This window comes from Protomyctophum parallelum (assembly GCF_964188405.1).
Source record: "Protomyctophum parallelum genome assembly, chromosome: 8".
Classification (NCBI taxonomy): Eukaryota; Metazoa; Chordata; class Actinopteri; order Myctophiformes; family Myctophidae; genus Protomyctophum; species Protomyctophum parallelum.
Window position 1 is genome coordinate 33,423,618 of NC_139703.1, and position 12,973 is coordinate 33,436,590.

At 43.5% G+C, this 12,973-nt stretch overlaps 1 protein-coding gene across 1 annotated transcript in view; it reads right to left on the bottom strand.

The window, feature by feature from the left end:
- Positions 1-12,973, bottom strand: part of grm7 (glutamate metabotropic receptor 7) — a gene marked incomplete at both ends in the record, with an annotated part of 205,608 nt that overhangs the window by 96,745 nt on the left and 95,890 nt on the right. Inside the window, one exon of the mRNA XM_083772088.1 lies at positions 7,851-7,993. Within this exon, the coding sequence (XP_083628214.1) occupies positions 7,851-7,993 (143 nt within the window). The remainder of the gene's footprint in view (positions 1-7,850; positions 7,994-12,973) is intronic.

Sequence of the window (12,973 nt, forward strand, 5' to 3'; positions counted from 1 at the left end):
AGTTTATATGTGATGTATGCCATGCTTTTTTGTTATTGCTCAACACAATCGGTGCCGGAAGTTCTTCAAAATAGGAGCTCTGGGGTGCCATGTCTGGTCGCTTTTACTCTGAAACCCACGACCCGGAAACAATCCACTAAAAAAGTTTACTTTACATTGCTAGCTTACATTGCGATCGCTATCGCAATGTAAGCTATACGATATATGATCCAAAAAACATTCATATTTTGCGGGAGAGACGGATGAGGAGCAGAAATGAAGCGCCAGTATATCGATCCGTTCAAAACCATGGAGAGCGCCCTGGATTAGGAGAGACAAGTCATTCTTTCCGCCGCGCTGACAGCTAAGTCAAAGCTAATTTAAGTGCAGAGAGTAGCATACGGTAGCCGAAAGGCGAACTGACATTTTTTTTTTTTTTTTTCAGAATAGTCTTATCTCGCCCGGTATCATTGAGGATGCGCTAGGACGTCTGAGGACGTCATATGTACATGTCGATTGGGACCCCTAGGACGTGTGGAGACGTCCTATGTACGGAATCGGTTAATGTAAATCGCTCTGGATTAAGAGCGTCTGCTAAATGCCTAAATTGTAAAAGAAATACAGTTGTCTGTCTGTCTGTCTACAATAACTACTTGGACATGATCATGATGTTGCATCCTGATCATGATGATTGAACATTTCAGCAATGTTAGGTCAGGTTATCGCCAAAGTGGATATACTTAAATCCCCCACTCCAACTTTCCCTTTTGCACCCTCCACAGGTGTGGGGCTAAACGGAAAGGTAGATTATAATCTCTTTTTTAAAAGCCTATAGTCAAAATGACTACAAGTGACATCAGGCTAAAACAAAAACAAAAAACAAACAAATAAAAACTAAAGCTAAATATTTTTGTAGCAGGGTTAAACAGTCAAAGAAACGTTGAATGTACCATCTGGTTCTCATGGTTGTTTTGAAATGGGTGTAGACTTGGTGTGTGTGTGGGATGGCCTGGACCAGGGCTTGGTTTTAGGTGCCAGGTTTTGCAGAACTGGTCCAGTTTGGAAAGGTCTTCTCTTCATTGAGCACCTGTCTGGTGCTTGGAATGCCAGACAGCTGTCGTCTGCATAGATGAATCTGCGTGATTTGGTGGTGGGTAGATCATTTGTGTAGAGGTTGAACAGGGTTGGAGCTAGAACTGAGCCTTGTGGGAGTCCATTTCTCTGTATTCTCCATGCACTTGTGTTTTGTCCGAGGTGAACTCTGAACCTCCAGCTGGTCAGCAGAGTTTGAATTATTTTTGTTGCAGTAGGGAGCGTCTTTGTGAGTTTCAGTATGAGTAATTTGTGCCAGACGATATCATAGGAGGCTGTGAGGTCAAGGAACACAGTCCCTGTCTTTAGTCTGTTATCAAAACCATTTTTGATGGCAATTGTTCTCCTGTGCTGCGGTCGTTGCGGAAACCTGCCTGATCCCCACGGATGAGCCAGAATACACATAAACATTGGCTAATTTGCAGTCTGATGGTGTGAGTCAGGAGCTGAGATTGCTACGTGGTCTTTTGTTTCTAATGTTGGACATGCAAAATGAAATTAAGTGGGAGATTACTGAGCTACAAAAACTGATTTAGTTAAGATTTACGTGAATCCTTCCAAGTTCTTTGAAATTGCAGAAAATTGCATCACTATTTTTTTCTTCTGCGGAAGGATGCCCACCACCTCCATGAGGGATTGTATGACAGCATCTGCACATAGTAGTCCATACTGTGCTTTGCTATTGATACAGGAATTGTGAAACTGTGAGGGCAGGCATAATGTTCTCTGGTTCTCTGTTGGGATACAACAAAGACCCTTGCACTAACAGCAGTAGTTACCTTGAATATTTCTCACAGAACTCTCTCTCTCTCACACACACACACACACACACACACACACACACACACACACACACACACACACACACACACACACACACACACACACACACACACACACACACACACACACACACACACACACACACACACACACACACACACACACACACACAACTAGACCCTGTGAGGAAAATGTTATCCCAACACCAGTGGCTCTAAAGAGCCCTCAGCATGAATGCTATCCTAACAGCAGAGGATTCTCCTGTCACGGCCCCTGGCTAGAGATGTGTATAAATTACCCTCAAACTAGCTTCGCAGACCCAGGCGAACGTGCTTGAATCGATTCATAAACGAGTGCACTCTGTGTTAAACCCCAGCCGCACGCTCTTTTTTTCGTGCTAAAATGCACAAGCAAAACCACACGTCTGCAGTTCCAGCTTCGACGTTACCGCATGGGGGCTTGATGTTATGCCATAACCGTAGAGCTGCATCAAGGCAGAGGCTTATTTATCTTGATTGTATCTCTATACCTCATGCTTCTTGACCAGCGGCAGGTTTACACAAGTTGTCTGTGTACTTTTTTCAAAACTAGTTCACGTTGTGCTCCCCCGCGATCCACCTGTCTCAAATAGACAACTGGATAGATACATACAGTGATTTTAATGCAGTAGATAGCTGTTTGGAGCAGACACAAGCGTGGTGGAGTGGTCTTCGTCAGAGAAAACTCCCTTCGCAGCCTCACATGTTGCTGATCAGTGCTTTTCTGAAGCTCATGCGCTCACATGCACACACACTCTCCCAGCTGCAGGTTGTTGACAATTACCGTGCATGCATGCAGCATGCCGATGCAGGCAGCATGTCATTACGGTCCGTGAGTCGGGCCCCATCCCCAGAGATTGACACGAGCCCCTCCGGCCATGTGGGTCACTAACCCTAACCTCAGTCTTAAGCGGCCAAGGACTAATGGGAGGTCGGACTTATGGGCAGTCCCCATTGTGCGGCAGAGTTACCCGGTATAGATATTATACCAACTCCCTTTTTTGCACCTTGACGTGTTGTTGCGATATCCCTAAAATTGCTATTGTCCACACACACACACACACACACACACACACACACACACACACACACACACACACACACACACACACACACACACACACACACACACACACACACACACACACACACACACACACACACACACACACACACACACACACACACACACATTCTGAACAGGTGCAAGCAATGTTTTATTTTCATATCTATTCAACCACTGCAAAAGGTCCCTACTCCCATTTCTCTCACCAGGCTCATTCGTCTCACATGCCACGGCCACTTCTGCGGTCTCTCACTGTCTCCGCCTCTTTTGATGTAATATCATCAATAATGCTAGACTAACGTTAATGAATCTAGAAAAGCCTTTTCCATTCCAAACCTTCTCTTCACCACCATACCACTCCTACGTATATCACTTGCTACACACAGCATCTACAAACAGTGCAGTAGCTATGACACCTCAGCATGAAGCATAAATCAGCCTCGACTCAAGAACAAGGTATTGCTCTCTTTCCAGCTGCTCTTGAAACAGAGTTATATGGCCTGGTAACACTTAGTTAGGGGAGGACAACACAATACTATTTCCATCCCGGCAGGCCACAGCTCTTTCCAAAATATAACAAAGAAGAACCGTGGCTCTCTGTTCGTCACCTGACTACAGTGACTAGTAAGACATGCCAACTTTCACCAAATGGGTTTAAGAAGCTTGTGAGAGCCAGACAGCTTGTCTGGATCCCCCCCTCTTGTTTGACTCATTAGGGGTTGTCTCAAGGCTTAAACTAGTCAGCCTGACAGCATGTGTCACCGCCATGACGCCAGCTGTGTATGTTGAGAGCACAGAGTGAGTCAATCATTCCGGATAGCCACAGAAAGCACTGTGGAAATGGGTTCATTTTCTTGTGAATCTTTTCCGTCCCTGCTGATGCAGCTATAGTACTGTACATTATACAGCTATATAGTACTGTACAATTATACAGCTATAGTGCTGTACATTATACAGCTATAGTACTGTACGTTATACAGCAGCTATAGTACTGTACATTATACAGTATGGTCTATTCCATATGCACTGTCTATACATACGTATATACCTACCGGTATCTATACCTGCAAGCCAGATTAAAATTGGCCTTGCAAGTTCCTTTGAGAAGTTTCAAAAGGATCATCTTAAATGTACAATCCAACAACTGCACATGTTCGGATGTGTACTAGCCTTCGCATATGCCCATATATTTATTGTTTTTTGGTTCCCGTCCATAAATGTATTTTGGCCAGTTCCCACTTGAAAAAGAGACGTAGTCTCAATGTGCTTTTTCTGGTTAAATAAAAATAAAAATATGTTGACATATTACTATATACTTTACTAGGTTTCTTTTCACTTTTCTTTCACTGTGTCAACCAAAAGCAACTGAATGCCTGGCTCTAAGAGGCACAGTAGAGCTGAGGTGAGCAATTTTCATTGATGTGAAGAATTATACAGCAGGTATGTCACACTTTGCCCTATAGTGTGGGTAGTGTTTGCCGAAAATATAAGGCACATGTAGGAAGAACAGCCAAAAGTTGGAGAAAACTGTCAGACAGAGACCTTGGATGCAGAGAAGTCTGTTCTTTATTCACCTTTTCACACCATCAAAACTGAACGAAGGTATTTACACAGCAACTGGCAGGTTGGCCCTCTGCTTTGACTGACGTCTGGCAGTGGGAAGTCTCCCTACTTATATAGGCTAAGCCCCTCCCACGGACCATACCAACCCTAAATTGATTCCACAATTTCCCCAGTTACTCAATGTCCAGAGACACCACATTTCATATACACACATTTAAAGTGTGTAAATCAGAGTACTCTAAACAAACCCTCATAATGTTGGTATGTTCCCCACACCCCACAGCTGATAGTTGCTCCCTACAATGGAGTCAACCAATTATCAATCAAGCATCATCATCATCTCATTTACATACACTTCCCAAAAGAATATAATTCTCTGCAACATACACAATAAATAATAATTCAAACTTTAGCCATTCAGTCTCAGTGGCAGCCTGAACTGCCACAAGGTAGGAAGTCAGCTTGGAGAAAGATGGAAAAAAGGGAACACAGTTACAGGAAACAGTTGGGTGACAACAACTGGTGTACCATTGTGGAGCCACTGGAGCCGCCCACTTTGCAGGAGTGCTCAGAAAGCCCATTCTCAGAATGCCACACTCACTCCTGCTTCTGGCAAAGCATTGCCTCCACCACCCCAACTGTCACCTTTCTGGGGAACTGTTACATCACTGTTTGGATCATTGCTCATTTTGTAAAAAAATAAATAAAATCAAAAAAAAAAATATTGCTCCTAAAGAAAAAAAATAGTAAAAAGTAGTTGACTTGGGGCTCGTTCGGAAATACAACACCGGAGCACACTCGCCTATTAGTTTGAAGTGCTACAGTAGGTCAGTAATTAGATTTCTAAAGTAAATAATGTTAAGTAGTGGTATCTTCAAGGGAATGAAAAGATGAGAAATAAGAGGAAATGCCAGTATATCGTACGTGAAGAGGTGACACAGTATGACAACAAAGAGAAAAGGAGATAGAGGAGAGAGCCACACAGAAGTGGGGTGAGAAGGTTACAGGTATATCAGGGTATAGAGGAGAGAAGACAGGATGAAACCAGAGAAGATGATGAGGAGGGAGAAGGGAAGAGATAGGAGACGAGAGAGGGCTGCAGAATAGCTAAATTAGAGAGAATGATGGAAAGAATGTTATAATGTGCCTTTAATCAATGCTCCCAGTAGAGTGTGTTCATTAAGGTTCAACCACTAATTGCACTGCTATATCGATTGTACACAGAAGAGACATGAGCTTCTGTTTACAACTGCAAATGTGGCTATACTTTACACACAGGCCAAGACTGTAAGTCAATGAACAAGAGTATGCGTAAAGTCAATGTGCATTCATAGTAGGGATGTCAGTAACGGATAGTTTCCCAACCGGTTACCCGTTAGGATTAACCGGTTCATTACCGGATAGTGGTTGATTTTTTTCTTTTTTTAATAGGCTACCCCAAATGTAATATGCATGTATAGGCTACATAATTAAAGTTGGTAGACGAATGGCATACATTTATTTATGCTCCTTTTATAAAAGACAAACAAAAAAGCAACATTTAACAATATAAATAAATTGTTGTAGGCTTCTGGCTTAATCATCAATAAACAACGCATCGCATCTGCATGATGCATGCATCTGCGCGTCTACAGTACAGAGGTCCGCCGGTTCTAGTCCAACAAAACATAAATAAATCCAGTCCAGATCCGAGCAACCTATACCTATAAAGCCACTGGACGCATGGGCTAAGCCTTTTTTTATTATTAAGGAAGATCAGCATGCATGTCACCGTGTTCCGTTTGTTGACTTTTCGCTGACGAGAAAACCCTCAAACATCGATAGCACATGGCTAACTTTTGATAGCCGTAAGCCGTGCCAGTGTGGAGACGGATAGGAGGGCAGCGGCGGCTGTAAACGTTCTCCCTCCAGGCCAAATGGCCAATAATGGATTTAATAATGTAGGTCTCTGCATTGATACGGTCGACATGTGTTCATCTCGTCTCGCTGTCACTCGCTTACATTTTGACTACCGCAAAGCTACCGTTGTAACTTGTAGTCAACTAGCCATTGAAGTACAACAGAGAACGGGGACATTGAGGGGGCAGAAAACAGAGCCCGAGCGCTGTTCATGCAGCCTGGAGTGCGACAAGCTGGGCGGCGCAAATAGCAATTTTAGGCATGTGTGCAACATGACAACTGTTTTAAAGTATTGTACAGTGACAACTACAGTCTCTGTAATGTTTATGTTGTACTATTACTAAAAACGATCTAAAATAAAGGGATTTAAGATCAGAACACGCATTTATTATTATGCAAATTAACCGTTAAAGCTGATAAAAATATCCGGATGTTTCTTAACGGTCGGCTAACCGGTTAACCGGTTAACCCCTGACATCCCTAATTCATAGCATTCATTAGGCATTTAAAATGAATGTAATGTCTGTCTGTCTGTCTGTCTGTCTGACACACCCCTCCCCCCAGAAAAAGCAACGCCTAATTAGCAAAGTTACATTGACATGATAGCCAGCGCATAGCCCTAACCTAAAGATAAACACAACACAACACAACACAACACAACACAACACAACACAACACAACACAACACAACACAATTTTAACATGTGAACACCCATCCACGTGAAGACCTAAAGCCAGAACATCTTGTTCCGAGGTCGTCTGGGGACTTCTAAAGCCAAGGTAGTTGCTAAAATGGTACAGCTTCTAACAAACCCAAGCCTACTCCTTTAGAAACCAATCTTGTTACTGCTCCAACATGAAGGCCCACCCGTCCCTAAACACTTTGGATTGGTACGCTTCGGAATGCAGGGTTAGATTGAGGTTGTCCTCAGTCTCCAGTTGAGCAAGACTGACGTGCAAATCTAACTATTATATTGTGCGTGTGTAATTGTGTATATATTATTGCTGTCCAACGATTAAACATTTTAATCGTGATTAATCGCAATACTTTGTGTAGTTACATTTTATTGGCTCAAACTTGAATGATAAACTGAAAAGCAATGCATTCTGTTGCATACGGAGCAGAATGAATCCAATGCAATGTATTATTTATTATACTATACTTTTATTATGTATCCAATACATTATAAAACCAATGATATTTATTTAATTATCTTATTAATTAAATCATCTCTAGTGTGTGGTGTAGACCAACATTTATTTATCTCTCTCGCACACACGCACGCACATGCACACGCACACGCACACACACACACACACACACACACACACACACACACACACACACACACACACACACACACACACACACACACACACACACACACACACACACACACACACACACACACACACACACACACACACACCTTACCTGTACACTTTCTACTGCTCTCATCTCTCTTGGAGGAGCTCATGAGTTTGCAGTTGAAGTTCTCCTCCCAGTACTCAGCGAACCAAACATTCCGCCTGTTGTTCTCTAGAGTCCGTGATATGAAGTAGGCATCAAATCCTTGGGGGGGGGGGGGGGGGGGGGTGAAAGAAAAGAAAAGACATAAGAGGTCAGCAAAGTAATATTTTACTTACTAATTGAATATTTAGTGAATAGTGGTGGACAGTAAAGCAAAGGAGATGTTAGTGGGCTTTAGCAGGAATAGAAGGTGTCAGGAACTACACCAGTTTAACTTCAACAGGCCAGGATGGTGGTGAGTTACTTCAAATATCTTCAAGTATCACCTTAAACAGTTAAACCGGCAAATTCACTTGAACAAGTGATGACACAGATCTCTCAAGTACCCCCTCCTTCTTCACACAGCACTGAGATCATCACTAGTTGCATTAGCAAATATGTTCACAACTATTGAAATCCTGTCAAAGTGGGATGTGCCAAATGTTGTGTGTCAGCATGTGTGTGTGTGTGTGTGTGTGCATGCGTGCGTGCGCGCGTGTGTGCATGCGTGCGTGCATGCGTGCGTGCGTAATGAATATGCATTCATCATGAGTATATGAGTAATATTTAGTCATATCTCTAGGTCGTCCTAGAGTACCATCATTGCCTCCAGGTGGTTTTCCATACATCTGGTAATGAGTAATAATTAATTTCATTCATTCATTCATTGTTTAAAGAATCAAAACTGAGATGTACATTATCTGGGTGTTTTAGCCTGCCAAATTATATGCACTTCTGCAAGCACTACCGTAAAATATCACAATGTTCATAACACATTTGTATCATTTTTGACAGCTTTTTCTCTTCGACTTTGTCATTCAAATCTTTTTACAATGGCCCTTTGTAAAAAAAAAAGGAGCACTTATTTTCTCTTAAGAGCTGTTTCTAATCACCTCTCCTCTCTATTAGTATAGGCTCCAAGCTGACAGGCAGCTTGCGGCTTCCATCACTGTCACCAATACTGCTGAGATGGCCTTGATCTGTGGTGATTTAATGTGTGTGGGCGCGCGTGTGCTTGCGTGCGTGCGTGCGACTGTACGTGTGAAAGAGATAATTTGTGTGAGAGTGCAAGTAGTGTTTGCATATGCATGCTTATATGGGCCTCCCTCTTCTTATCCCTCACTGTTGATGTGAAGGTTCAGGGAGTGAGGAAGCAAAGATAAAGGCAGGAGGTGGAGAACTCTTCCACCTGAGGTTGGATGTGTTGTCTCTTGAGGTCTCAGGCAGGACAAGCTGCAGGTAGTTAGACAACTAAATCGTTAAGAGTCAATTGTTTACTCTGCTTTCCTTAATTTACATTTAAGCTAATACTCTTTCTTAGAATTAAATTGAATTAAATTTAATTGATTTTGAGGCATAAGAAACACAATGCACTGGCCAACGTCGGCAGACATATCACACTATGTTACAGCTTCAGGTCAACTCATTCTGTTCGACAAGCAGGTGGATAATCATGATTATGTTTTTCCCATCGTCACTGTAACATAGCAAAATCAAAAGAGCTTTAGGCCAATGCCTGGAATTTACATGTTCACTGAATCAACATTCGATCAACACAGATATACAGTTAAAGCTGCTATAGTTTCAGTCTCCACAGCACAGAGGGAGCGTGCCTTTTTTAAGTGGTGCAACCACTCCATTACACAGCTATGTCCCCGGGGCTGTCCTTGGTCATTTCTCGACTGTTTCGGACGCGGGGCGTCTCGCCGGAAACGGCCCGGCTCCCTGGCCGCAATTCTGGGGGTCTGTATGTTCCAGGGACCCCCCGGGGACCCCCACACGGTAACTCTGTCATTTCTCGTCCGTTTTGGACGCGGGTCGGCTCACCGGAAACAGCCCGGCCCCCTGGACACAGTTATGGGGGTCTGGATGTTCCAGGGACCCCACAGGGACCACCGGGGACCCCCACATGGTAACTGTCATTTCTAGACCATTTCGGACGAGGGCGGCTCGCCGGAACCGGGCCAGCCCCCTGGGCACGTTCCTGGTGGTCTGGATGTTCCGGGGACCACCCCGGAGACCCCTCGGGGACCCCCACATGGTAACTGTCATTTCTCGACTGTTTCGGGGCGGCTCTCCGGAACCGGGCCGCCATCCTGTGCGTCTGGAACATCCGCGGACCCCCTGGGGACCCCCACGCGGAGTTGCACCACTCACTTCACACGGGTGTGATTTTTTCCTTCTCAAAAGAGAGAACAAACTGAAACAAATTTCTAAACTATACATGTAAATAGATGAATAGATAAAAAATGTGTGTCACGCAAATAGTGGCCATGTTATAATTCCCAGAACATGGCCACGGAAAAAGAGAACAAAATTAGACATTCCCTAATAATATCTCTTGGGATCCAACCAACAGTGCAACAGAATGCAACACTTTCCACTGAAAAAAGTGGGACTTCTATAATGGCTGCATCTGTATATCAGCCCTGGGGCTGAAGGATGCATTTGATATTAATACATACTGTATAATTCCCTGGTGATGTTCAGCCTACTTTACGAAGCTTATACTGTCAGATCTAACTTTAAGTCCTGGGGACAGGAATGGTACCATTTGAATAGAATAACCATCACGCCCACTGTTGTTTTATGAAACAGGATGGATAGATATTTTATTCATGTGCCGCATTTGCTCATGTTTCTTTCTGCTTCTGTTTTGTGGCTTATGGTTCCCATGTACACATGAGAATGCTTTCCCCATATCTCCGTCAGCAGTGTGGGATGCATGGCGTGTACACCAGCAGGTCTCCAGAGAAACTTTTCACATTGGATGCACTGGTGCGCCTAACTCCCATACTCATTGGTAATCCCTTAACACAGTATGTAAACCCTTGTAAACTGGAGGGACCTTGCTAAGTTTACTTACTTTACACGCTTGACATTTGGTGACCTAGCTGTTCACATACTGAAAGGTAGCTAGTCCTGCCCAAATAACGTATGAGTAATATCAAGCAATGGTTAAGGCACAAATTTTTCTCTGCTAATACCTACCGGTATGTTGAGCTGAAGGTGGTTGTTCTTATTTTTCGCATTTTCCCATTCAAGTCAATGGGGAAATTTAATTCACTAATACATTAATATCAATTAAACTATACAACATTTCTCAAAATACAAGCACACGATTCCCGATTTTCGGTCAATTTGACATATGGCTCAAGTGCGTACAGTCAAAACTGTGGGAGGAGTAGCACGCCAGTTCCTCCCGTGGAATAATAATAAAGTGTTGCAATTACTAGAGTCTGGTTGCCCTTTGGGCAACCACACTAATGATGCTACCCCCACCTCCCTCCACAAACTATCACATCTTTATCTCGTGAAAACGAATCCTCTTAATGATGCCATTAATCGACATCTCTTCTCCTCTCTCTCACAGCTTGCCGTTGGTAGTGGCACTTCTCAATCTTTTATCACGTTTAAGTGCCACCTATGATCAAGTCCACTTCCTCCTTCCTGTCAAGAAAGCTTTTCGTGCACTTAATTGGCATAGCAACAGCAACAAACAATACAATAAGTGCTAAAGTATTGATGTTCTGAATGAGGCTCTTTGTAATCTGAATTGCACGATCAGTATAACATAGCCTAATGCTTTGGGGACAGTTAATCTTAAATACACTAGATACAAAGTAAAGTAGGTTGCCTACTGTAAGAGGGATGTGTGCTTTGGCTAACAAAATAATACGGTTTCAGGCTGTTAGAACGCCCCCCATTCCCTCTGGGGGCAGTTGCCCTTGTTGTCTCGTTCTTGCATTCAGCCAATCGAACGCAGGCAGGGCAGGGCTTGGTAGAATGTAGTTGTAGTAGAGTCTACTACAACTACATTCTAGACCAATATCATATTTACTGGACATGCCTTGGCCTATGGGCTGTATTGTCATGGACTGGGATCAATGGACTTATTCAAATATAATAAAACAAATAATAATAATAATAATAATAATAACAATAATAATAATAAGGGTAATGATAATGGTAATAATAATAATAATAATAATTGAAAAGCTACTATTTTTTGGAAATTCTAATGCAATTACATTAACCCTTTCCGGGCACAGGGCGAGATCGGACGAGATTATTTTTTGATTTTATGCCGCCTAGGACGAGGTTGGACGAGACTAGTTTTTATATTTGCAGCCGCTATAAGACACTCTCCCCTACCCTGTGACAAAGTTTGGTAGCGCTGCGATAAAAGACAGGCCCTAAAGTATTCAATCACACCATGACAACACAGGCTGAGCCAAAAAATGTTCCCATGAGCCACAAAAAGGCAACAATACTCCACTCCAGTCTGACCCAGAGTCGTCGGGACACACTGACCCACAGCACATAGCAAGACAAAAGCAGATCAAAGACACCAGCGATCGATCAGGGCTAAAATGCCCCCCCAAAAAAAACCTGGCCGGACCCCCCAAACGAGCCAGCGAGACGCTCATGCCAGGCTACGAGCGAGCCAGCGGGCAGCCTGTTGGTCGCCGCCGTGGAGCCGTGGAAGTCCCCGCTGAAGTGCGCGCTGGACCCAGCCGAGGACGAGGCAGAAACGGGCAGCGTGTCTACAGGGGCGAGCACAACAATATCTGCAGTAGGCTACTGTGACTGTCCGATGATACACTGTCTGCATCGGAGGATGCAACAGTGTCCGCGCCGCGGTCACCGGATCAGCTGGGAGCGGGACATCCGGCGGGGGCGGGACATCCGGCGGGGGACGAAGGTGATTGGCTTCCCATGAGACCGAAACGAAAATGTGTTCAAAGGATAATGAGTAGGCTAGTAAGTGCAATTTTATTTAGTTTTATTTAGTTTCGGACGGGGGTGATCTCGTTGCGACCGGGCCGCCGGATGGAGTAAATGGAGTTACTGTTTGAGTCTCATTCATGGGGTGAAAATAAGATTTATTCAACAAAAACACTTTTTTATACTTTTTTTAACTTTAACTGCTTGAAGACAAATACTGTACATATATCAGATAAGTCACTATAGAAAAAGAAAAAAGTTTCAAGTGAGTATTCTGCTTGAGAGAGTGTCTTTCACAAAAGTGCTGTTTTCTCA